This window comes from Diplotaxodon limnothrissa, linkage group LG3, assembly GCF_057381915.1.
Source record: "Diplotaxodon limnothrissa isolate DT_005_m linkage group LG3, D_limnothrissa_male_GT1.1, whole genome shotgun sequence".
NCBI classification, from domain to species: domain Eukaryota; kingdom Metazoa; phylum Chordata; class Actinopteri; order Cichliformes; family Cichlidae; genus Diplotaxodon; species Diplotaxodon limnothrissa.
This window is the reverse complement of record NC_140598.1, coordinates 13,817,074-13,842,947: the sequence shown is the minus strand read 5'-3', so window position 1 is coordinate 13,842,947 and position 25,874 is coordinate 13,817,074. Positions and strand designations below refer to the sequence as shown.

The window sequence follows — 25,874 nt, the reverse complement described above, 5'->3', positions numbered from 1 at the left end:
AACCAGTGCAAAATCTGCTCTGATGACTCAACGTTAATGTTTGAGCCCCTGAGCGCTAAAAGAAGTGTTTTGTAAAGTATTAAAACTACCTTTAATGGAAGGAAAAACGGATCACTGCTTCCTATAAGAGTTGGTTTTCTCTGTGTGTGTAGCCACTCTGTGCCTGGTGGAGTTGGCTGGCAGTGAGCGAATGGTGAAGAGCCAGTCTCAGGGTGACCGTTTCAAAGAGATGACCGCCATCAACAGCTCACTGTCCAACCTGGGCGTCGTTATCGCCGCTCTGGCCAAAAAGGTCTGCAGCTGCAGTTTCTGTAGTCTTAGATGTCACACCTGCTTTCTTTACATTTACAGTATTAATGATTTTTTTGGCCTTTGTGTTCCAGGAGACTTACGTAGCTTACAGGAACTCGAAGCTCACGTACCTCCTTCAGGGATGTTTGGGGGGGAAACGGCAAAACGTGAGTTTGTTGACATCACAAATCTTTATAATGACGACACATAAAACTGAAGGAATTTATCCCCAAAAAATATTTAACAGCGTTTGATCTCATCACTTCAGATTGTGACTGTTTATTCTTTGGCACTAATTTTGGATGTCTTTATTTGCAGCTTGATGTTTGTTAACATTGCTCCGGAGCCCGACAGCTTTGGGGAAACTCTGAACTCATTGAGGTTTGCCAGCAAGGTCAGTGCAGTCTTGTTTCCAGTGTTCATTGGACAGAGTACATTAGTGATGTCCTTACATCAGCTGTTTATGGTAAACCAAAGCCATACTCCATATCCATTTTAATACCTTGGTATGTAATTCATACTCACATTTTGTCTGAAGAGTAGGGATGTTCCTGGCGTCTTATTTACTAGTCGACTAATCGAGGGGGAAATAATTAGACTAACCAACTAATGTAAAACTAAGGAACATTCAGATATTGAGTTGATTTTCAGAACTGATTAATAGAAACTGTCAAACTAGACGCAGAGGTATCTTAAACCATTCATCACATTCTGTTAAATACAAATGAAAATGCATTACTACAAAAGATGTTCTATTAAAATATGACAATCATTTGAGAATCTAAAAGTACGTCTAAGTGTGGCGAGAATGATTCAGGTAATACATTATACAGCTGTTTTCTAGTCAGGTTGTGGGGGCAGCAGGAAGGACTACTCCTGACCACAGCTGATAGATGTAAACTGGCTAGCATGACCAAGGATGCTGGGGCCTCCTACTGGTAGGACGTGCCCAGCTGGAACAGCCTCCTGGCCAAGGTGGCTGTCACCTTTTGATGTGAAGGAGTAGTGACTCTACTCTGAGCCCCTCCCCCATTGACTTAACTGCTCTCCTAAAGGAGAGGTTTTCCACCTCTCAGGAAACTAATTTCCTCTGCGTGTATCTGCGATCTCAGTGTTAACAAGAAGATCAGGGTAGATTAATAGATTTATGGCGTTTCTCAACAACAGTGCACCATCTGGTGGTAGATTGCTGCCTAACATTTAGAACACAATGTACCAGCATTGGGCATCAATTAAAATGTTAACAATTAGATTGAACGACTGGTAAGTCTGATACAGACTAGTGACAATTAGTCGACTAGTCACATAAATCCCTGATAGAGCCCACAGAAGTGGCCTGCACCATGTGCGTGGCTTGCTTTGCAGTTTAATCAGAGCTTTCCATCGTTCATATTTGCTGTCAAAGCGAAGCAATAGCCCTTTGATTTGCTCTTTCTGAAACTCTTTTCCTTTTTCTGTTAATGTTCGGGCTCTTTCACTTCTACGAGGCTCTTCAGGTGGTGCTATATTTTGCCCGATATTTGATTCACCTGTCTGTTCTAACTCAGTCTCTTCTTCCGGAGCAGCTACTGCACCCTGAGCTTCTTTACTTGTATGTGACATTTTGATTATTTAGACACAGATATACACAGGCAGCATAGAAGAGCAAGCTGCAACAACATTTGTGAATACTGAAAGAATGAGCTTAACTAAATGAAGTCACTCTCATTCAAATTAGCCCATACATGTAGAATATTACAGAGTAAGTACACTTAACAGAGTTCTTAAAAGACACTGAACCATAAATACAAACTGAATTTCTGTCAAAATGTACAAAGTTTACTTCTGCCCTTTCAGAGCCAACTATAATTATTCAGCTGAACATGAATTTACATCTCTTACGTAAATGCACATTCATATACGTGAAACAGCGTGGCTGCCAGGCTATACACAGTTCCTTTTAGTTTCCAACTCTTGTGTTACTTTTCAGACCAAAAACTTTAGAGTCTGGCTTATAGACTTCTTCATGAAAACCTTATGAACCTGTGTGTCCTAAACAGTGGCTTATCTGTGTTCACGTCTTGATGAGCTGTCGAATTTGCGCTGATAGGGCGAGTCTGGGCAGGTCCGAGTTTGACTATCACTCCCTCCAGTTAATACACGACACCACGGTTCTTCATTCACAGATGGATTTATTCTTCTGTCACACTTCTCCTCAGAAACACCATAAAATCCACCGTCAAACTGTTATTACATAAAAGTACAGAATGACCAACATAAATATTACAAATAAACATTTAAACCCAAGTTAACAAATACGCGATAAACAAACACAGTTAACGTACCTCGCTGGCTGCACGTAACCGTGAGGGAATGAGTCAGCTTCAGGAACAAAACTTAACAAAAATAATTCCCAATTTCTTCTTCTTTGCAGCTTTCTTTTACTTTAAACTGCTTATTTATTCCTTCTTCTGCCTTAGTTAACTTATTAACTTAGCTTCTTGCACATGCTTTTTACTTCCCTTTACGTCACTTAAAAAGGCCTGTGTGCAACACAGAATGAACCTTAGTTCCTACCCCAAAAGGAACAATAAATAAAGAAAATAAATAACATAAATGAACACAATAAATTAAACAAACTGACATAATTTACATTTATGGCAGTTAAAGATGCGATTCACATTCGTGTATATACGCAGCTAATCAACATGGTTGACAGGCTATGACAGCGTCCTTATGTGTTTTAGCGAGCAAAGCGGCGTGGCTGATGTGGCGTGATACATCTGCTGTTGTCAGGCCTGCAGGTATCAGGCTGTTGTTCTCCTTTATCTCATAGTGGACAGAAATTATTTTTTGCAGTGGCACAAATAATTTGTGTGGCATCAGATTTGATGCCGAACAGCTGATTGTTCTGTAAATAGTTTGAAATGTTTATTTTAAAAACGTCTTGGCTGCATTTTTAGGTGAACAGCTGCAAAAAACTTTGTTGTTTGCATAACTCACATAACTCATAACTCAAACATTACAAAATCCAAACGCTGAACTGCACCTATGCCACAGAGCTTCATTCCAACACATCAAATTAATGACGTTCCTTTCAATAAACCTTGGACACACACAATTAACAGGAGTAACATCCCCACTAATCTGCCTGTTAAACCTAACTAACTCAGCCTAGTCTTCCGTACATACTGGCGATGGGTATTTATGTACCTCCATACCGTCAGCTGTGAGGAAGACAAACTGTCTTAAACACAAACTGCGGCGGTACTCCCAAGCCAATGGCTTCAGCCGCCTGATGCACAATAGAAAGCAAATCAGTACAACGCCTAATGCAGGTGAAACTGCTGAAACCTAACAGGGGAATAAGACTCCTGATTGAAACAGCTGTGTGAAGCCACAGGCTTACTCTAAAAGGCAACAGCGAACCTTAAACTCTCACCAATAAAACTATATATAAATAATCCAATAAAACCTACAAACTCTTCTGTTGACAAGTTGTTGTGGCTCCTCCAGCAAATGGCCGCAGCAGGCTAAACATGAGGACGCTGATGACGACAACAACAAACACATGAGATGCACTTCTGCACTATTTGCTCCTTTAATTCCACATGTTACTGTCCACTATACAAATCAGCACATTGAACTATTAAACAAATGCACAGACTGCACAAACACAATAACTGCAACTCACAAAGAATTACACCAATTACTACACCAAACTACAACATCGGCCTATGGCATCAATTAGTGCATAAAACATACATCAAGTTACAGCCAAAAATGCATCACAATGACTCAAGCTGGGGTCAACAGGTTCCCCTCATGCTCACCCGACCTTTCTGCTCATCGGGTGCGGTGAACAGGTGAGTGCAACCACATTTATCACCTAACACGCCCACGAGTCACGCCCCACACCCGTGCACCAATACAAGGTGTGCATTTAAACCAACCCTCTTAATCCAAAACAAAAAGGAACAACTCATATGGCTCCTACACTTGTGCTCAAGAACTCAGTCCTATATTTTAGGTTATTCTGAATAAATCGTTCATGCCCTCTCTTGGGAAAGAAGCTGTCGTGGTTCCTGGTCCTAAATCTAGTCGTCCAAAAGTTCTAAACGACTTCAGGCCTGCTGCCCTCACCTCAGTCTTTGAACAAATCATCAGAAATGTGATTATGGAAGACACTGAACTTCAGCTTGATTCAATGCAGACTGCACATAAGCCCAACAGAGGAGTGGAGGACGCGCTTTTGATTCTACTTCACCTGATTGTCAAACATGTAGAGAGTAAAGGACTTCAGTTCATCGATTTCTCTACTGCTTTCAATAACACAGCCCCAGATTTCAATCAAAAGACTTTTAGAACAGTTTGAAATCCGGACAAACCTGAGCAAGTGCAGTCATATAAATATCTTGGGGCCATTGAGTCTGTTTTATCATGAGAATGATGCAGGACAAAGTCTTATAAAAGCAGCTTTGTCCCTGCTGCCGTCACTAAACTTAATAACTAATAACTGTTTTCCTGATTTGATTCATCGCGTCTACTTTCCAAATGTGTGTCTGTCAGGTTTAAATCGATGTGTGTGTTTGTGAAGGGATGACAAACGCTATTATTTTTCTGTAAAGCAAATTTACGTAAAAGTAAAGTAACCTTGATATGTCAGGATGTAGATGTCCCACCCAAAAACGTCATCAGCCCTGAAACATTGGTACTGTTCAAGGCAGCATTGCTGTCCACACGTCCATCAGAGTGTTAGAGGTGGCTGCCACGGATGTTGCAGTCTGCTCTCTGTTTCCATGAAACAACCACACTTGAAATGATCATTAAAGCTACCTGTACTAAAGGAAGCTGAGAACATGGCAGACGTGGGACTGACTGTGATCAGACTGTGACGATTGTTCTTGAGCAGATCTACAGGTCAGCTGTTCCACATCATGTTTCTAGGATGGAGCCGTTTGGAATAATGCCGCCCTCTGCTGGACAGATATCGTGTTGTCCCTGAGTCCTTCTGATCCTCAGCACTTTCTATCAGGAGACAACGCACCCAGGTCCCATCTGACGTTGTTCACTTGATGTTCTGAAGCCCAGTACGGACCTTAACACGGGCTCCATGTGGACACATTAGATTAACTGTTTTCTAAGACCAGTTTCTTAAATTACATGACGGTGTGATTTTTATTTTGTGCTTTTAGTGCAGAGAGAGTCTCTGTGGAGGTTGGATGTTCTCCCCGTGTTTGTGTGGGTCCTCTCAGGGGACTCTGGCTTCCTCCCCTGTTAGCGCTACAACAACGGTCAGACCCCCGAGGTATCTAAACTTTAGTAAGAATGTGCACTTTTGACACCTCTGGTTAGCATTTAGTGGTCAGTTTCAAACGTATTTGATTTTTGCTTGTTATGAACAAATTCACTTCACTACTTTTCACGATCTGTAACATCAATGCACATTGTTCCATTTACTGCATATTGCACTTTATTCATGTCTCTCATTCCACCTGCAAAAACATTGTAAAGGTCGTCACAGAGAGTTTTATATATGTATAAATACTAATATTCTCTATTTATTCTGTTTTATTGCCAAGATGTTAGTTAGCCTTTGTTCAGTTGTCTTTTATATGTCAATAGATACGTATGTCACAAATAAAAGTTTCTTGTAAATTATGTTTTTGTAAAGAATTTTCTCCCAAATCTCTTACATGCTAACTGTAACGTGTTATTTCTGCTAAAACCTGAACTTAAATGTGTATATGGTGTTTATCTGTTTTTCTCTCTGTTTTAGATGCAAATATCAAATTGGAGTTCTGCCTCCAGGCCAGAATTGCAGGAATGCACCACGTGTTGGCTGTTTCACTGCCCTCTGTGCCCCACTCTCAGCCCTGCTGTCAGGGCAAAGATTGAGCAGCATATAAATGGACACATTCAAAGTGCTTTGCCTTTCAAAGGTATGTTGGTATTAAATATACCTCATAGTTAAAGTCATAAATATGCACTTCTTTTCAGCACCTCTGCAGGTCTTTGTTGACTTAAAAGTTATTTTTCACATTGTACAGTTCAGTTCATTCATCAGCGAGAGAAAAAAGTGTTTTCATTAAATATTTTTCCTGTTCACCACATTTCCTGACAGCTCTTGTGATCCACACCATTTTGCTTTCATTATTGAGGACGGCTTGGATATTTTTGTTAATATGTACAATCTGATTGTTAGATAAACTGACTGCATTCTATACAACTACATTTAAATTACATGTTTTTTCTTTTTTTCTCTCTTACAGACAAAATGATGTGCCGGTGCACTTTCACTGCCCTTCTGTAACATGACAGTCATACAGCGTGGGGATATGGCAAGGCAATTATTGTCATGTCAGCATTCAGGACTGCTCCCCACTGAACTCTCCGTGGAGCCTCGTCTCCCTCTCCATGTCTCGTCTCCAGCATCTAAACCATTTCCTGAATCTTGGGTAGAACATTCATGTGCTCCACCCTCTGTGCTAAATGAAACTGGGGCTTGTGGAAAGTCCATGAAAATGAAACGTCCTCACTGTGGTCTTAGTCTTCTTACAAAAAAACTTCAAGGCTCACATGATGAGGAGGCATTCAAACAGGTCAATAGATGTTTGCCTGGCCTGTCATCCACAGTGTTTTTGTGTAGAGGGACTTCTTCCTCTTTGTTTTTCAGTTTGCAGAGGACATGGAGCTCTTTTTAAAAGCATGTGCTGATGAGCAGAGACTACAGGTCAAAGCGATGTTTGACATTTAATGGACAGATGAAGGCACTGGCTGTTTGTTTGTGTTTTTTATCTGTTGTTTGTTTTTCAGTGTACAGAATTCCAGTTAAACTTATTATAAAATGCTGTTCACTTGTTTCCATACTTATAGTAAAAAATGTAAGTGTAAATGCAACAGCATTGTTTATACTTGTAACTTCAGAGTAAAAAGCTTATTGTTGATATTAACATTAATGTATTATCCTGTAATCAATAATATTTTTATGCATTTTACGCATTAACCCTCTGATCTCTATCCTGGCCATTTGGGGCCACTTCACTTCTCCTTGTTTGACTGCTACACTGCAGTGGACCAAAAGAATGACGCAGGTTTGATCTTAAGGCTCTAATAGTTGTGTGTGTTGTGCATGACATTGCAACGCAAACATGTATTTGCAAGATAGACTGGAATAAATTATGATGCATCAAATATTACACAGGCTGCAGTGAATTGTTGTTGATACAGGTTATTGAGCTTTGAGTTTCCCAGTCAAACGTAGCTTTGACACACATGCTAACACTCTTACTCTTGTACATTTCATAACAAGACACCAAAGCCAAAATATTAGCTCTCAAAAAAAATTCAAAGCTGCAGCTGCAGCACACACAGCAACAAACACTGTTAGTAAATGTGTCCTGGAGTTTCTGCAGGTGCAGAAAGTGCTGCTGCTGTAAGTCAGCCTAACAGCTTCCAGATCACTGATATTTCTGGAAAGATGGCAAGAAGGGCATCACAGCTCATTTCTACAATCTCCCAGATCTTGGAATACAAGCCCCTGTCCCATGAAAACCACTTCACAGTAGTAGGAGTCCACTAAAACCTACAAATGAAGAGTGATCCTGGAAGAAATAGGGCGCACACTAGTGACCTCAACAGTTGCAAGACAGCCTTGTCCCCGATGCTTATATGAAAAAAAATATGAAGATTTATGAAACCATTAGGACTTTATTACTGTTTTATCTGAAAAGCTACTGGTAATATTTAACCTAACTGGGATTTAAAGTGTAAAAAACAGAATGTAGATAAAATTTTGGTTTTGATGAAAAGGAGTGGAGCTTGTGAGCCACAATGTAAGCAGTGTTGCTTTGCTGACATGCACTCGATGCTGGCAGTACAAGCATTGTAGTGGTTCTTGTGTTTTTGTAAACTAACTGTATAATATATTGAGCCATTCAACAGTACACAAATGTTTGTAGGCTCCTTTTTGTATGCAACCTGCATGTCTTTCTGAATTAATTGTTTGTTTATATCATGTTTTTCAGGAAAAAGAAGAAGTTAAAGTCAAGTGGAAGCCCTGCTCAACATGGTATGTAGTAACAACTTTGTTGGACGGGAACAGACATTCATACTGTTGATAAATAGTTATCACCTCAATTTGAATTCATGTATTTGGACTAAACTAAATTGGGAGCTGTTAGCTGTCAAGCTGCTCTTCTGTGAGGAGCTTGATAGCTGTCCACCTCCAAAGTCCATTATGAGTTTTGGAGGTGGACATGGTCAAGACTTTTAAGAGTTGGCATAAGACTTTACTTCTTTATAGAGCTTATAGTTGGGGCTGGTTCAGGTCAGCCCTTAGTTATGCTGTCATAGCACCAGACTGCTGGGGGTTAGTGTCTACTCGTGTCATTGTATATATCCAGGAATATGTGCCTGAGGATAGTTGTCATGAAATCAATATTAAATCAAAGGATTCCTTAATGACCACAGCTGGCATGAGTTCTCCAAAGCTGCCTGCTGTCTCAGGATCTGTCTCCAAAAAGAACCAGGGAGCGCTAACATGTTATGTTCTAGACTGATGAAGAAAATGCACATTAAACATAGTATAAACTCACTATGTTAAGTAATGTGAAGAGGATGCCTTTAGCTCCTATTGGGTTGGTTCCTTGATCAGTGCAATACAGAATCATTCATCTGGTTTGATGTAATGTCCTTCAAACACGTCAAAATGAGGCTCTGTAGTCTGTGTGGCCTCCACATGCCTGTATGACCTCACTACAACACCTGGGCATGCTCCTGATGAAGTGGCAGATGGTCTCCTGATGGATCTCCTCCCAGACTCCAGGACTAGAGCATCTGCCAACTCCTGGACAGTCTGTGGTGCAGTTGGTGGATGGAGTGAGACGTGATGTCCCAGATGTCCTCAAATGGATTCAGGTCTGGGGAATGGGCGGGCCAGTCCACAGCATCAATGCCTTCGTCTTGCAGGAACTGCTGACACGCTCCAGCCACATGAGGTCTAGCGCTGTCTTGCATTAGGAGGAACCCGGGGCCACCCGCACCAGCATATAGTCTCACAAGGGGTCTGAGGATCTAATTTCAGCACCTAATGGCAGTCAGGCTACCTCTGCCGAGCACACGGGGGGCTGTGCGGTCCCCCAAAGAAATGCCACCCACACCATTAGTCACCCACTGCCCAACCATCATGCTGGTGGATGTTTCAGGCAGCAGAAGGTTCTCCAATATGTCTCCAGACTCTGTCACAAGTACTTAGTGTGAACCTGCTTTCATCTGTGAAGAGCACAGGGCGCCAGTGGCAAAGTTGCCAAGCTTGGTGTTCTCTGGCAAATGCCAAACATCCTGCACGGTGTTGGGCTGTAAGCACAACCCCCACCTGTGGACGTCGAGCCCTCATACCACCCTCATGGAGTCAGTATCTGACCGTTTGAACAGACGTGCATATTTGTGGCCTGCTGGAGGTCATTTTGCACAGCTCTGGCCTTTCTTTCCTACCCCACAGTACCTTTCCTTATCTTTTGTTTCCTACTCTTTTACTTAGTCTTTGATCACGGTTGTCTTTCTAGATAATTAATTTCATTTGTTCTGGGGCGAGTCACTGGCTCGGGTGCATTCTGGGACTGTCAGTTCACCAGTGTGCTGGCATGCTTCTTAACAAACACACCACTACAGCAAACATCTCAGTTGTACTTGTTGATTTCTTCAACAAAACACTGAACAAAACATGTCCTTGTGAGTGTGCTGCCTGGTGCTTTTACATTTTGTGGTAATTTGAGCAGCCCAGAAAGCATCCCATGAATTAAATTATGTTATTGTATCTGAACATGTACACGAGTCATTAAATTAGATGGGAAAGAATGATTCAGGGTAAACAACTGCACCAAGGGAATTACATTTTTCTTCTCAACATGTAAAATGTCTGTTGATAAGCAATTTCTGAAACAGACATTATAAAAATCACATTAAACAGATGTGATTAACTTTTTATTCTAGCAAACATAACATCAATGATGACACAATCAGTCTTCATCAGAAGTGCTCAAATCACTCTCATCGTCTGAAACGTCCTCCTCCTCCTCTGAGTCCATTTCCAGGAGTGGTTGGTGGCTGAGGATTCTCTTGTACACGTCCTTTACTTTGAGCGTTTCAGCTTTCAGTTCACTTTGTTTTTAAACCAGGCTATGGAGTCCTTTCTGTGCATCCTCCGACATGCCAACAAGGGAGGCTGTAAAAACAACAAAACTATTAAATATAAGTAAAACAAACAAACAGACAAAAAAACTCACCTCATAAACACAAGGAGTTAGGATCATGTAATTAAGCTTTTTTTAAGGGAGAAGGCAGTGTTAGCTAGCAACCCAAATATAGGTAAAAGATCCAGTAAGACTTTAGCATCTGCTATTATTTTCAATCAATTCATCACCAAATATATAAATAAATAAAAGATGTGCTTACAGTCTGAGGAGATTGTCCCCAACACCACAGATCGCATTTGCAACACTGTCCAGTGATGCTGCATCTCCCTGCAAAGGATCATCTCCTCCTCTCTCAGGCGCCTCACAGCCATCACCTTCTCAAAGACCTTTCTCTTTGTCCGGAGGTCAGCAGCAGCTGCAGTTTAACAACATCAGATGGGAAAACATAGCAGCATATTATGATTCAAGAACAAAACATTCAACTGCTGCTCAGATACTGGGAGTTTGTTTAAAAAGGATATTTAGAAATCAAGAGCTTACGTTCACTTGTGCTCTGCCAGGGCCAAACGTCGCTCTGCATGAGGGCATCACTGGATACGATTTGCTTTGTTGCTTGTTTCCTTGTTGTAGTCGTCAACAGCAGCCGCCAAGCGTTTCTTCTCATCTAAGATGACCTTGTGAATTCTGTGTCGCCTCTTGTTGCTATCTGTAAATAATCATAAAAAGGAACACCTTCACATAATGCATATATTTACATTTTAATCTACACTCATCAATTCGTTTGCTAGAACAAATCACATCCAGCTTAAACAAACCTGGATCTGATTTTATTCTGTTTCCAAAGTAGCTGTACGAGCTGTACAAACTGAGCATCAAACGGTCCGTTTCAAAGAAACTGTGACACCATTTTGTCTGTAAAGACTTTGTGTTCGCACTCTGATGATGACGACAAGCTCCTCTACTCGTGCCTGCAACGCTCCAAGGCTGCCATCAGTTTGATCCGTTTCTAAGTGAGAGGAATATTAATCAGAACACAGGATGAGTAACAGTCACCAAACTACAGTGGACTCTGTAATCACTGACTTGATGATATTCATTATAAGACATCTGGAGCCTTCATGTGCTGCATTATCATGAGATAACAAGTATGTTGGTGTTCAGCTTTATAAAACCAACTAGTACGACATCACTTCAACCCAGGTCCAATCCAATTTGATCAAACGCAACAACTCTGCCATCAATTCTGCTTTTACAAGCTTATTTTTCATTGTTTGTTGACACTGTCAGAAAGATCTTAACTCTAAGTTCTTTAATGAGGCCATGGTGGGTCCTGTTGTTATACACGAGTGCATTATATTGAGACTCACCTTCAGCCCACTGCTGCAGTGTGTCGTCATCCACACCCAGCTCATTTCTGCTCGCATTCAGGCTCTCCACTTGTTCTCTAAAGATCCTTATGATCTAAGAATACATTAATAAATGTCATTCATATGGACATTTTTAGAGTACTGGTGTTTCCCCCCCATTACCACACACATTAAAATGGGTGTTGAAAAAATGACCTTTAGATATCTCTGGCTCAAAGTGCGGCCCAGTTGTTCCACTTTCCTTTTGTTCCAGCCCAAAGCCAGGAGGCTCAGCATGTCTGTTCGCCCTGCATTTCAGTTAGTATACAAATAAGAATGAATGAGCAGGAGACTGAGTGGAATCTCACACACAGACACACACCTGCTTTAGACATGTACTTCGTTGTGATGGCCGCCCTAGACAGGAAACTGTTTACTTGCTCCACCTCTTCTCCAACTGTAGAACCGGCCCCATCCTGAAACGCACCTCCCCATTTGATCTATAGAAAGGAGGTCACAATACATGACTGCTGAATTCATTCAACCTTATAACAAAATGTCTTAAACGTATCCAAGACTACAAGCTGCAGTATACCTCGCACATCCAAGTGTGAGCTACTCAAAATGAAGTACACATTAAGATAAAGTCAAGTAAATAATATTACGACAACACCAAGAGAAAAACAAAATAAATATCCACCCATCCAAATATGTATCCACACACACACACACACGTATGAGTATATGGTTATGGCGTTAACGTCATTTTAACAAGATTAACGCTGACAGCACTGATATATATGTGTATCTTACATCATTTGTGTGTCTCTGGATGTATTTCACAAACTCAGCAACTTCCTCATCTTTCTCAATGAAGACACCTTCAAAGTTCCCCTGCTCTGAAGTGCTGAACGAACACGGTGACAGTTGTTTGAAAAGAAACATCAAAATACAATTTTTGTACAAATCCATATTTGATTTATGTACACAATGCATAACGTACCTTGCATTTGATTGAAAGCGATAAAGCTTGCAGTTTCCATCAACTGAGACGGCGAGCATGTCTGGAGTGCAGGCAGGGCAGCTAAAGCATGGCTCCTTGCACATCCTGTCCACCTCACACTTTACAGCACTCCACTCCAAGAAACTTTTGCTGAAGGCATCAGCTGATATTCGGCCAGTCTTTTAAGTAGAGGACAAACAACAGAATATTCACGGACAGTCATCATAAACATTGATTTGCACAATTTCCTTAAACTTGACAAATTTAGAAACTCACCCTTCCAAAATGGGCTGTTCGTTCATCCAGCACTTTGACAAAGGCCTTAAGTGACATCCCTGCTGCAACTTCTTAATGTCATAGAAAGACTGAAAGACATCCATTGAAAACAGGGTGCAGAAATTTAAGGTGCCAGGCCAATATCCACCACCCTGGAAGTCCTTAACTGAGGGGGACCACATTAGGCCACAGCTGGTGCAGCTCACCACTGGCAGTGCAAGGTTATAACGGCCTTTAGGAAGGATAAGGAGAAATCCAGTCATGGCTCAACAAAGACATTCATTTTTTCCCATGTTGTTTTCAAAGCGGTCTGGTAAATCCAAATGACCTTTGACAGGTGCCCACATATACTGCGGGCCGAGGGTAATTCAAAACAATGTAGCAATGTACAATTTGCAATAAAACCTGCAAACACATCTATTGTGTATGTACTGTGTGACAAAAGAGCAACTTACCATTTATGGTTACAAGAGCCACAATTGCACCGGGTGAAACCTCAACGTTACCTGCTGGGCAGTCACACACAGTCTGGTCTTTGCACAGGCAACAGCCGAACTAACATTAAAAACACACAATATATATAAAAAGAATTGGAAATTAAATGATACACAATAAATATACAATAACAGCACACACTCATAGTACATAGCAATAAATGCATAAGACTTAAAAACCGTACATATTGGATTGTGAAACTCTGATGAAGGCTGCAAAAACCCTCCTGTTACTGCCTCTCTGCTGTGCAGGACAAAGCGTGTGTGAACTGCAATATCACAGTCAGCACAAAGGAATGGAAGAGGCAGGCAGTCCAGACACCTCACAACTACTTGTTTGCCACACTGACACACACGGTGTGACTGTGGATCCAGAGTAGCTAACATATTGTCTATAAGACAAGGCCTGGCCTCTTTCCACTTTAGCAAGGACACCATGTTTCTGATCGCCCAGTGAGTAGCAGCTGACTCAGACAACGTCTCACAAGTCATGGCTGCGTCCTCTTCTCCATCCTCCAACAACTGAAGGAGCTCCTGACGAAGCACCTCAGTTCCACACACTAACAGAAAAAAAATAAAGAAACTCTTCCACAAAGTGAAAAACACTCTAGGCAGTATGTTTCTTAGGACTGCACAAAAGCCCTGCCTAACTCAACTATAACAACAAATATAAAAGTAAAGGAATCACAATATATACAAGAAGGTAAAGTACCTTTTGTTGGGTTGACACTGGCAACATAACTAGGTTCTTCACGTGGACACTGATGCTGATCTGCAGACACTGGGGGGAAAAAGAGATTGAAGAATATTTACTTACTGAAATTCTTTGGTGAAAACAAGTTGTGAGATAAAATCAATGGTTGTGAGAACACTGACCACGTGGCAACTAGTACTTCGACTGGATGATGGTCTTTGAGGAATAAAATCTCCCTGTCTGTCAAGGGCGGCATCACTTACATTTTGATTAGATACCTTGAGTTTGTAAATGATCAGATTACATAATTGGAATACAATGTATCCAATTCAGGGTTGCAGGAGGATGAAGCCTATCCCAGCTGATACAGGACAAAGACAGGCTGCCAGTTTATTGCAGGGCTAACACAATATGTGTAACAGAAAATCCACTTAAATGTTTGATATTTCTTATAATAATCATAATTATGACTATTATTTAAAGGTTTCTTTAAATAATACATTTTGATTTTTTATAACCTCTAAAATATAAACCTGAGCTGTTTCAGATTCTGACCTCTGACCTCACTGCAGCTCCCTTAACATCACACATTTTTCAACCTTTAGTGAAATGAAATCATGTGTGGTAGAGCGTTTTAACCGCACCTTAAAGGGGAAAATGTGGAAATACTTAACATCAGTTAACTCGCCAAGATATGTTAATGTGATCCAAGATCTTGTACAGTCCTATAACCTGTCTTATCACAGCTCTATCAAAATGACCCCACCAAGGTGTGCAAAGATAATGAGAAAGCAGTCTTTAACACCCTGTACAAAATGAAACCCCAAAAACCGGTGACTTTTAAATTTAATGTGGGCGATACAGAGAGAATATCTAAACTACGAGGCATATTCTGAAAGGGTTACCATCAGACCTACACAGACAAGTACTTTACCATAAAGGAGCGTTTAGGAAGAGACCCTCCCGTATACAAACTAGAGGATCTCACAGGAGCTGCAGTGAAAGGTGTAATTTACGAACCTGAGATACAGCAGGTGACTATTGACAAAAACAAAAGGTTTAAAATAGAGAAAATACTTGGCAGAAAAAAAGAGGCACTTGGCACTTGAGTTTCCGAGCATTTTTATCCTGAGGTTATAACACCTATTGTTTTAAATGAACCGTATGAGGTCGGTGTTATAGAATTTCAATACCCAAGACTATGGTTGTCTTTTCCACAATCAGATTCGCGAGTGGAAATTTATGATCCAGTCACAAATGGAGCATTGTCCATAACCGTGATTGAGCTGTCTGTGGGGCATTATGCATCTGTGGCGCAGATAATAAAACATTAAAACATAACACCGACATTAAAACACAATACAGTGAAGTTAGTAACTATGTTAGTGTTATGGGCCCTAGGGGCACAGTTCTCACATTTAGAGGGAGACTGGCAGGAATCTTAGGATTCAAATCAGAAGACCCGTTTGTACTTCTTTATAAAAACACATACGCACCACATCCTGCAGACGTATACGGCGGAAAATAGAACATTTTTATTTATGCAGATATTGTTGATTACCAGCTTGTGGGTGACGCCCATGCGCGGCTATTAAGAGCAATAAATATAACAGACGATGACCGTCGGGGAGCCATTCTTCAATTTGACAGCCCACACTGCACACAGGTCTCGAAATCCTTAATCCATGACATAGAAATTGATTTGATAGACGACCAAAATCAACACATACCGTTTTTCAGGCTGGTGGCGAATTGAATGGTTATATTGGGACCAGCACGCAATGTGGCGCAGGTCTGGGAGGTTTGTTCAGCAGCCTGTTTAGAATTGCTGTACCGTTGTTTAAAAAAGGAGTCAGCATAGTCAAACCCCACCTAAAAACAGCAGCATCAGGCATAGTGTCTGATGTGATATCCAACATAACCAAGCCAACATCTACTAAGCAGGATGGCAACAGCTTGTATGTGTATACACCCAAACCTTCTAAGACCCCTCCCACTGCACTTCTTTTTTAGCTGTCTGTACTGTTGATCAGTCATTTTGATCAGTCAGTCTTTACTGAAGAAGTGTTTTAGAATATTTTCCCTAACAGTACTGTTGATCAGTCAGCGGGATAACACCTTTCAAAACATTGAGCGATATCTCACACAGAGCATTAATAAAATCCATGCTTGCATTACAAATAATATTCCTCCGTACGCTGGGTGGGGATTTATACAACAACTCCAACAGTGCAATGTTTCTCTGCATCCGTGAATACGACATCCTTTTTACCGCTTTAGCCGTTTTTTGGGGATATAAACAACTTGACGATCTGACAACAAATCGGTTCTGAGTCTTAAATAGTCAGGCGTCTTAGATTTATAATCGATTAGAAGATACCCGTATGGGGTGGATGTGGCATCATTAAAAGCTTCTAAGAAGTATTTTGTATTACCTGGAAACATCTGTCTACCTAAAACTGAAATTTGATATTTATCTCTGGGGTTGTTAAACAGAGTTAAATAATTAGTGTTCAACGAAATTGTTGCATAAACAAATTCTGAACTAAATACATGCAGCTCAAGTTCCTATGATGAACGTATTGTGTGAACACATTTTGAACTTCTATGCTGTCAGACGCAGTATTCATCACATCGTTCTTATCCGGAGGTAAAAGGACATCGTCACTCAGAGACTCCGGTATACCATTCACAAAGGTGATTTTTCTTATATATATATATATATATATATATATATATATATATATATATATATATATATATATATATATTAGAGATGGACCGATCCGATATTACGTATCGGTATCGGTCCGATACTGACCTAAATTACTGGATCGGATATCGGAGAAAAATAAAAAATGTAATCCGATCCATTAAATATCACGAAAGCACCTCACAAAACTTGCAACACGCCGTAACTCACCTCAGAACGTTAGCACGTTGGAGCAGTATGCATCACGTGATAGAGCGGCTGTGGCATGCGGGACCTGTCGGTGGTCTGGATAGCATTTGGAGCTTCGCTAGCAACCCGGCATTTCATCTCCGACAAAGTTATCCCCGAGAGAAGTAAAGCAAGTGTGTAAGTCCATCTCTGAATGTTTGTAAAGCATTCCTGCGTTAAGCTTAACAAACGATATATGGAGCGACTGCCTCTTCTTGCTGCTACTTCAATCATGAAACTGCTTAACGATCAGCTGATCAGCTTTTCTGTCGTGAGTCCGTGTCTCTAGTTTGTTTTTGGCCCACTTTGCACCAGAAAGAGGAAACCAGCGGCTGAACAACAGCAGCACGTTTAAGCTTGATCAGCTGTTGTTAGAATTTATTTAATATTACTTTCTACTCGAGGATCTTTTTCTACGTAGCTGACGGCTGGTAACTGTGCAGGGGCGGATCTAGCAAAGTTTAGCCAGGGGGGCCGATAGGGCATTAACAGGGAAAAGGGGGCACAAAGACATACTTTTCTTTCTTATTCTCATTTAAAATGTCAAGCTTTTAATAAATAATTATCTGACACCCAAAGTTTTAATTTGATGCAAAATGAATAGAAGTCAATTACTGTATATAGTGACTATTAAGTCTAATATACCCTAGTAAGCTATAGTACTTTTTCCTTTGGGAAGGTACCATCTGTGCAGTCTGCAATTTTGTTGAAGAAAGATGTTGAATCTATTTAATATTTCTTGAAAAATAATTGATTTCTGTGCATTTTTTTCACACTGCATCAAATTAAGGTTGATTACGTCGATTAAGCATCATGAGGTGGAGCGTGAGGGGTGGTTCCCTATTTTTTATTTATTTATTTTTGTTGTTGCTGGGAGTTGGAACCCTATTAGTTAGGTTGCTTAATATTTATGCTAAGTACTCTTTAAAATACCAGAATAGGGAGGATGGTGTAGGTTTAAGTTTATTAGATTGACCAGTATTGCTGAACTACGAAACATTTTTTTTGCATACAGGTATAACAGAATAGCTTTAGTGTAGTTGTTGTTTTAAACTTGAGTATGAACTTGCAGACTTGCAAAATGCAGCAAGATATTTAAAAAACAGTTTTGTTGATTAAAAAACACTATATCGGATTCATATCGGTATCGGCAGATATCCAAATTTATGATATCGGTATCGGTATCGGACATAAAAAAGTGGTATCGTGCCATCTCTAATATATATATATATGTGCGCAGGACCCTCAAGCTCCCAGGCCTCTGGTAGAGGACCCGAGCTTGAAGGATAAACCGCCCGCAGGGGCGTGCTGTTTTTTTTTTATAAATATATAAATATATCTGCCATCACAGTGGCAGATATCCAAGAAAGGGTCTCCAGTATGAAGAGTTGGACAGCACCAGGGCCCGACATGGTTCACGCCTACTGGCTGAAGAAGCTGACTGCACTCCACGAGCGTCTGGCAGCACAAATGAACCAGCTGCTAGTTAACGAGAGACACCCGGAATGGCTAACTGAAGGCCGGACGGTCCTGATCCCCAAGGACCCCAAGAAGGGACCGGTCCCCTCCAACTACCGACCAATAACCTGCCTCAGTACTACATGGAAGCTCCTGTCAGGCATCATATCGGCTAAGATGAACAGGCACATGGGTCAATACATGAGCGGGACACAGAAAGGAATTGGCAAGAATACCAGAGGCGCAAAACACCAGCTACTGGTAGACAGAACAATCAGCCGAGACTGCAAGACCAGACTGACCAACCTGTGCACTGCCTGGATTGATTACAAGAAGGCCTATGACTCAATGCCCCACAGCTGGATACTGGAATGCCTAGAATTGTACAAGATCAATGGGACCCTAAGAGCCTTCATCAGGAACTCAATGGGGATGTGGCGTACAACACTAGAGGCCAACTCCAAGCCCATAGCACAAGTCACCATCAAGTGCGGGATCTACCAAGGAGATGCTCTGTCCCCACTGCTGTTCTGCATAGGCCTGAACCCCCTCAGTGAGATCATTAACAAGACTGGCTACGGATACCGACTACAGAACGGAGCAGTTGTCAGCCACCTCCTGTACATGGATGACATCAAGCTGTATGCCAAGAGTGAACGAGACATCGATTCACTGATCCACACTACCAGGCTATACAGTAATGACATTGGAATGTCGTTCGGACTGGAGAAGTGTAGTCGGATGGTAACAAAGAGAGGGAAGGTAGTCAGAACTGAGGGGATTGAACTACCAGAAGGCAACATTGCAGACATAGAGGACAGTTACAAGTACTTGGGGATCCCACAGGCGAATGGGAACCATGAAGAGGCCGCTAGAAAAGCTGCAACCACCAAGTACCTGCAGAGGGTCAGGCAAGTCCTGAGGAGTCAGCTGAATGGTAAGAACAAGACCCGGGCCATCAACACGTACGCCCTGCCCGTGATCAGGTACCCTGCTGGGGTAATAGGCTGGCCAAGGGAGGAGATAGAAGCCACTGACATAAAGACAAGAAAGCTCCTTACCATGCATGGAGGGTTTCACCCCAAATCCAGCACCCTGAGGCTGTACGCTAAGCGGAAGGAAGGGGGCCGGGGACTGGTGAGTGTCAGCACCACAGTCCAGGATGAGACAACGAACATCCAAGAATACATTAGGAAGATGGCCCCAACTGACCGAGTGCTCAGTGAATACCTCAGGCAGCAGAAACCCAAGAAAGAGGAGGGAGACGAGGAACCATCATGGAAGGACAGGCCCCTGCACGGTATGTACCACCGGCAGATAGAGGAGGTGGCTGATATCCAGAAATCCTACCAGTGGCTGGACAAAGCTGGACTGAAAGACAGCACAGAGGCACTAATCATGGCAGCACAAGAACAAGCTCTGAGCACAAGATCCATAGAGGCTGGGGTCTATCACACCAGGCAAGACCCCAGGTGCAGGCTGTGTAAAGATGCCCCAGAGACAATCCAGCACATAACAGCAGGGTGCAAGATGCTAGCAGGCAAGGCATACATGGAACGCCATAACCAAGTGGCCGGCATAGTGTACAGGAACATCTGTGCCGAGTATAACCTGGAAGTCCCGAGGTCAAAATGGGAGATGCCCCCAAGGGTGGTGGAGAATGACCGAGCTAAGATCCTGTGGGACTTCCAGATACAGACGGACAAAATGGTGGTGGCTAACCAACCGGACATAGTGGTGGTAGACAAACAGAAGAAGATGGCCGTAGTGATCGATGTAGCGGTTCCGAATGACAGCAATATCAGGAAGAAGGAACACGAGAAGCTGGAGAAATACCAAGGGCTCAGAGAAGAGCTCGAGAGGATGTGGAGGGTGAAGGTAACGGTGGTCCCCGTGGTAATCGGAGCACTAGGTGCGGTGACTCCCAAGCTAGGCGAGTGGCTCCAGCAGATCCCGGGAACAACATCGGAGATCTCTGTCCAGAAGAGCGCAGTCCTGGGAACAGCTAAGATACTGCGCAGGACCCTCAAGCTCCCAGGCCTCTGGTAGAGGACCCGAGCTTGAAGGATAAACCGCCCGCAGGGGCGTGCTGGGTGTTTTATATATATATATATATATATATATATATATATATATATATATATATATATATATATATATATATATATATATAACTGATTGTATCTGCAGTTTACAGTGAGCACTGAGGGAAGTCAGAAGTGGGTTTAAATTGGGATTCTGGGTAAAAAAGGGGGTGTAGGAAGTAGATTTAGGACATTTCACATTTCACAGGTGCTGTCTTAGAGCTTTATTTATTTGTTGTGGATAGAAGTAATTATGACAAAATAATAATGAAACATTGAAAACATAAAACCCGTTGAGGGGACAGATAGGGTTGGGCAATTGAAAGGTTTCATTTTGTTTAGCATAATCTCTTTTGTTATATTTTAGCCTTTTAACATGCAGGTAAACTTAATGGGATAAATTAGGAATTATGTCGTGTTTCTTAGGAAACACGAAAAGGGAAGAACTGTCATGTAATTAATATATTCTTAGTGCTTATTTTCTAATTATATTGTTTTATGTACTTTAATAATGAAGGTTTGTAAAGCAAGGCCACTTTTGACTCACAAACTAAGTGCTCAGCCAGACTGAAAAACAGGAAGTTAGTGTAGAAATATACAAGCATATTAATAAATACAGGAAGCCAGATAGAAAAAACAAACTTGTACCATATAAGGAGTTGCTGAAACTGTGTGACGTGTAAAGTACCAAAATAACACCTATATGAGACACATTTTTAGCTTCTAATGTTAGAGATCCTACAACTGCCATTGGGCCCATCTGATCTCTTCCGGAAGATGATTGAATAAAGAATTATAAATGTTTTGACCACTATGAGTCGGGTTTTCTCTGTTCTATCATGGGGATCAAAGAATCGGGTTTTAATACCAGTCCACTGCTGCCACCTGTGGCCAAGTGCCATAGCCTACTACTAGATGAACTTGTGACACACATCTGCAGTAGAGGCTGAGTGGCTGCTCTTACACCTGGAGCATCCAAATTGACCCACAAACACGCTGAAAGATGCAATGCCATCAATGTGGATTGTCCAGACTGAGAGACCTCTTCCCTCTGACCCCTCCCCAAACCCTCAAACCCTCCTACCCACCTCGACATACAAACTCTGTGTGGCTTCACGTGTTCTGTTGATGTTTACATGATCGAAATAACTTGAACACAAACACAAACAAACAAAGAGGAAGACCACACCGGAAGGAAACAACTACAAGTCCCAGCATCCTCTGTGTTTAGGGAGGTGCAGTGAAAGTGAAAGTATTGAGCCTCCGTTCAGAGCAGCAGGAGGAGGAAGGTGGAGCTGAGGCAGGTGAGTGTTAACATGAATATGTTTCTTCTTATGACATAAAATAATTCCACGCTGTACACTGACTTCATTTACTGAGGTTATATTTATCGAGTTTTTATTTCCTGATGTTCGTATGTGTCATACGTATTCCAGTCGCCAATTCTGAATTATAACTAACATTAAAAACACATTTAAGGAGGAGAGAGAGCAAAAAATTTCGATTAACATCTGATGTTTGGGTTGTAGTTATTACAAATATGGTCGCAGCTGTGGTTCAGGTTAGAGTGAGTGTCCATGGAATAAATGTAAGTTAGTGAACTGGAAACATGACTGTGTTCAAACGTTTTTTCCTTTTTATAATGAGTCTAATCAAAGGTGGACAGAAGTATCTCCACTGTGACTTTTCTGTGTCACCATCAGAGCTTCTGCACAGTGTTTCTGGGGCAGATAACATTGCAGCATTATGGAGACATTATGGAGACAAAAAGAAAAGCGTCTGGACTTCTTTAAGTTAAACTTAAAGAAGTCCAGACGCTTTTCTTGGACTGTTCAGTGTTGAGTCTCATTCACACACTCCCTCAGACTCTTCACACACACTGATTTGCTGACATAAACACACTCCTGTGTGCTCTCTTGGCTTAACACACACACTGAGGACCATCTACAGACTGTGAGCTCCGTCTTCTTCGTCTTTGGAGCCGAACTCTGACAAAGTTAGGAACAAAACTTTCTCCAGCGTGTGAACTTTCCTCCTAGACTCAGTCTGAGCAGTCAGACCACATATTTCTAAAGCAGCACATGAAGGTGTGGCTCACACACACACAGGTGAAGGAAACAGCTGCAGTATTAAAAACTGCTTCACTGTCTACAAATATATGAACTGAATGTTTCTTTCAGGCTGTAAAAACCTTATTTATCCTCCATTACAGTCCTGCATTCAGAGCATTACTTCTGTTATATTAGTACATGTATTTTATTCTGATGAACACATGAAACTCTGAGCTGGATTGAATCCATTGAATCAGAGTCCAGGACTCAGACTAAACACACTGAATGTGTCCTGAGCTCGGCCGCTGTTCCACAGTAACTGCTGTCAGAGTCACTGTTACTGAGTTAGCTTAGCTAGCAGAGCAGCTAGCAGTTAGAGTATGAACTCTGTAAGCAGTCAGCTCGGTCCTGGACATGGTTACTGACATAAAGCTGCTCTCTGCAGCCATGTTTGACCTGCTGCTTTGTAGGACTACAGTAATGGAGGATTTGGAGGCTGAACTGGGCTCTGTGACACTTTTTGTAGTGAACTGATGAAAGCTGCGTCTCAGATGGATGTTAGTCCAACACATCAGACACGACCTCTGCAGCTCTCAGTTGATGTGCACATGAATGATTTGTGTTTCCTCTGCAGGTGAAGGTAGAAAGTGTGTGTGAGCTGATGTGAATTGAGCAGCATGGATCAGTGTGAGGACAGAGAGGAGGGAGTCCCTCCCTCTAAAAGCACTCTGTGTGGGGAACATGAGAGCCAGACCAAAGCTCAGAGGTGAGATGACCATCTCTAACTGTCCATGACTCTTCTCCATGTCACAGCTCAGCACTCACATCACTGCTGCATCATTATTCACAGGAACCCGCCTGGACCTCCACCCAGAAGTGTGTCCTCTAAGAGCAAATGGGTGAAGCATTTCTTTCGTAATTTAGGGCAAAAAAAGTCATCTGACAAAAAGTAAGTTCATGTCAGTATTAAAATGTTTGAAATTTTAATCAGCTTTTTACTATTTAACGATTTAAATAATATACTATTTACATAGTTTGATTATACTTTTTATGTAATGTATTGGTCACATTGGATGTGACACATGTTCACATATTTTTAGCGTCAATGAGAAACCATCCAGCTCTGTGTCCTTAAAGAGTGACCGGTCCAATCATCGATTCATTGGTTTTAAATCCCAGCCTGTGTCTGCTGCAGAGAGGTGAGCTGTTAGTAACAAGAACTCTCTGATTTAAATGATTTTGATGTTTCCTGGTTTCTAAAATGCATCTCTGTAGCAGAGCAGTGTCTCCAAGGACACACAGGCTCAGCTGTAACTGTCAGTTTATCTGGTTTAAGACACATTTGGACTCAATTGGCTGTTTTTAACTATGTATTTTAATCAGAGGTGTAAATTTAGACCTCACACATCTGGATCCTAAACTATGATAGAAACAGCTGCTAGCAGTGGGTAGTTTGACTTTGATACGCTGCTCTAGAAAGCAAACAAAGGTTTGTGCAGCTCCTCTTCAGAAAAGTGTTCAGAGAGCAGCTGCTGTATTAGACAAAGGCTCGTCGTGTGAGCCCAGATGTGTGTAACAGCTGGATGAAGGAGAACCATCACAGTCACGTCTCCATCCCACCTTTATTAATGAACTTCCTGTTGCTTGCAGATGACAGGAACACAAAGTGTTTGTGCCACGTGATGCTGCAGGATTTGTTAACGTGTCCATGATGGTAACATCTCCTCGTCTAACTGCAAACACATGAGCGCTCCTAACGGCAGCTATCACAGCCACACAGGCAGACTGTGTCTCACTGTTGCATTCAGGGACATTTGTTTTCCTGTAAAAAGCTGAACTCTAATCTAAGAGGACTGTTACTGACAGGAAACAGCTGCATTATCTGCAGTCTGTGTGATCACAGCTGCTTCAATCACTTTATCAGAGAATTGATCATTGAATAAAACATGTTTGTGTCTGCAGAGGTCAGAGGTCACAGTCTGCAGGATCCAGCTGTCCGTCTGTGAGGAGTGATGGGTCCAAAGGTCAACCTCCAAACTTCAGTGCTGAACCTGGACCAACGAGGTCAGAGACCTGTGATGACTCCTTTACATGTTTGTGTTTTCCCAAAGAGGCAGCTTTATTTCAGCTGTGAACATGCAAACAGCAGAAATAAGGAAACACAACTGTAGGTTTGCAGTGAATGAAGCCTCAGCTCGACGCTCCACTTTGTCCCTCTTTTCCTTCTCCAAACAGCCACATCAGGAGTCTCTGATGGAGTTTTAAAATATTTAATTACAAATGTCCAAAGATGGGTTCAGGATACCTGAATCCACAATTATTAAAGCTAAAATAGTTCACAGGGTTTGGACTTTGTTAGGTGACGAGAGAACATCAAAGTGTTTTTATCTTCAAACAGTATTTTTATCACTTCAGTTGCTCTCACAGCCCTGTTTGTTATTTTAGTAAGTAAGTAAGTAAAGTTTATTTATTAAGCGCTTTTCATAGACAGGTAGTCACAAAGTGCTGCACACAGAGATTAAAATAAACAGTACGATAAATAGCAAAATGCACAATATACACAATATAGAGTTTAAATTTAAATTAAAAATATAAAAATGTAAACAGCATTGGTCAACAGAAAGCTTGTTTAAACAGTAAAGTTTTTAACTGTTTTTTAAAGGATCCCACAGAGTCAACCAAACGTAGTTGTAGAGGTAGACTGTTCCACAGCCTTGGTGCCACAGACTGAAAGGCTCCACCCCCTTTCATCTTCAGACGTGTTCTGGGAGCAACCAACAAACTCTGAGTCTGTGAGCGGAGACAGCGAGCAGCAGTGTATTTAGTGAGAAGCTTGGATAAATACGTTAAATGTACGTTAAAACAATCATTTAAAACGAATTCTAAAATCTATTGGGAGCCAATGTAAAGAACATAAAATAGGAGTGATGTGAGCTCGCTGGGTAGAGCGAGTTAGTAGTCTGGCTGCTGCGTTTTGTACAGCTTGGAGGCGAGAAAGAGATGATTTATCCAAGCTGGTAAACAGGGAATTACAATAATCTAAACACGATGACACAAATCC

At 41.6% G+C, this 25,874-nt stretch overlaps 2 protein-coding genes across 4 annotated transcripts in view; both read left to right on the top strand.

Moving 5' to 3' along the window:
- Positions 1–25,874, top strand: part of LOC146634600 (protein NLRC3-like) — a 720,577-nt gene that overhangs the window by 417,225 nt on the left and 277,478 nt on the right. The window lies entirely within an intron of this gene.
- LOC146634607 (protein NLRC3-like) overlaps positions 23,491–25,874 on the top strand; it is a 73,573-nt gene continuing 71,189 nt past the window's right edge. For both annotated transcript variants that reach the window (XM_085378055.1, XM_085378046.1), the window contains exons 1-4: positions 23,491–23,579; positions 23,664–23,762; positions 23,914–24,012; positions 24,776–24,877. In XM_085378055.1, coding sequence (XP_085234181.1) covers positions 23,491–23,579; positions 23,664–23,762; positions 23,914–24,012; positions 24,776–24,877 — 389 coding nt within the window. The remainder of the gene's footprint in view (positions 23,580–23,663; positions 23,763–23,913; positions 24,013–24,775; positions 24,878–25,874) is intronic.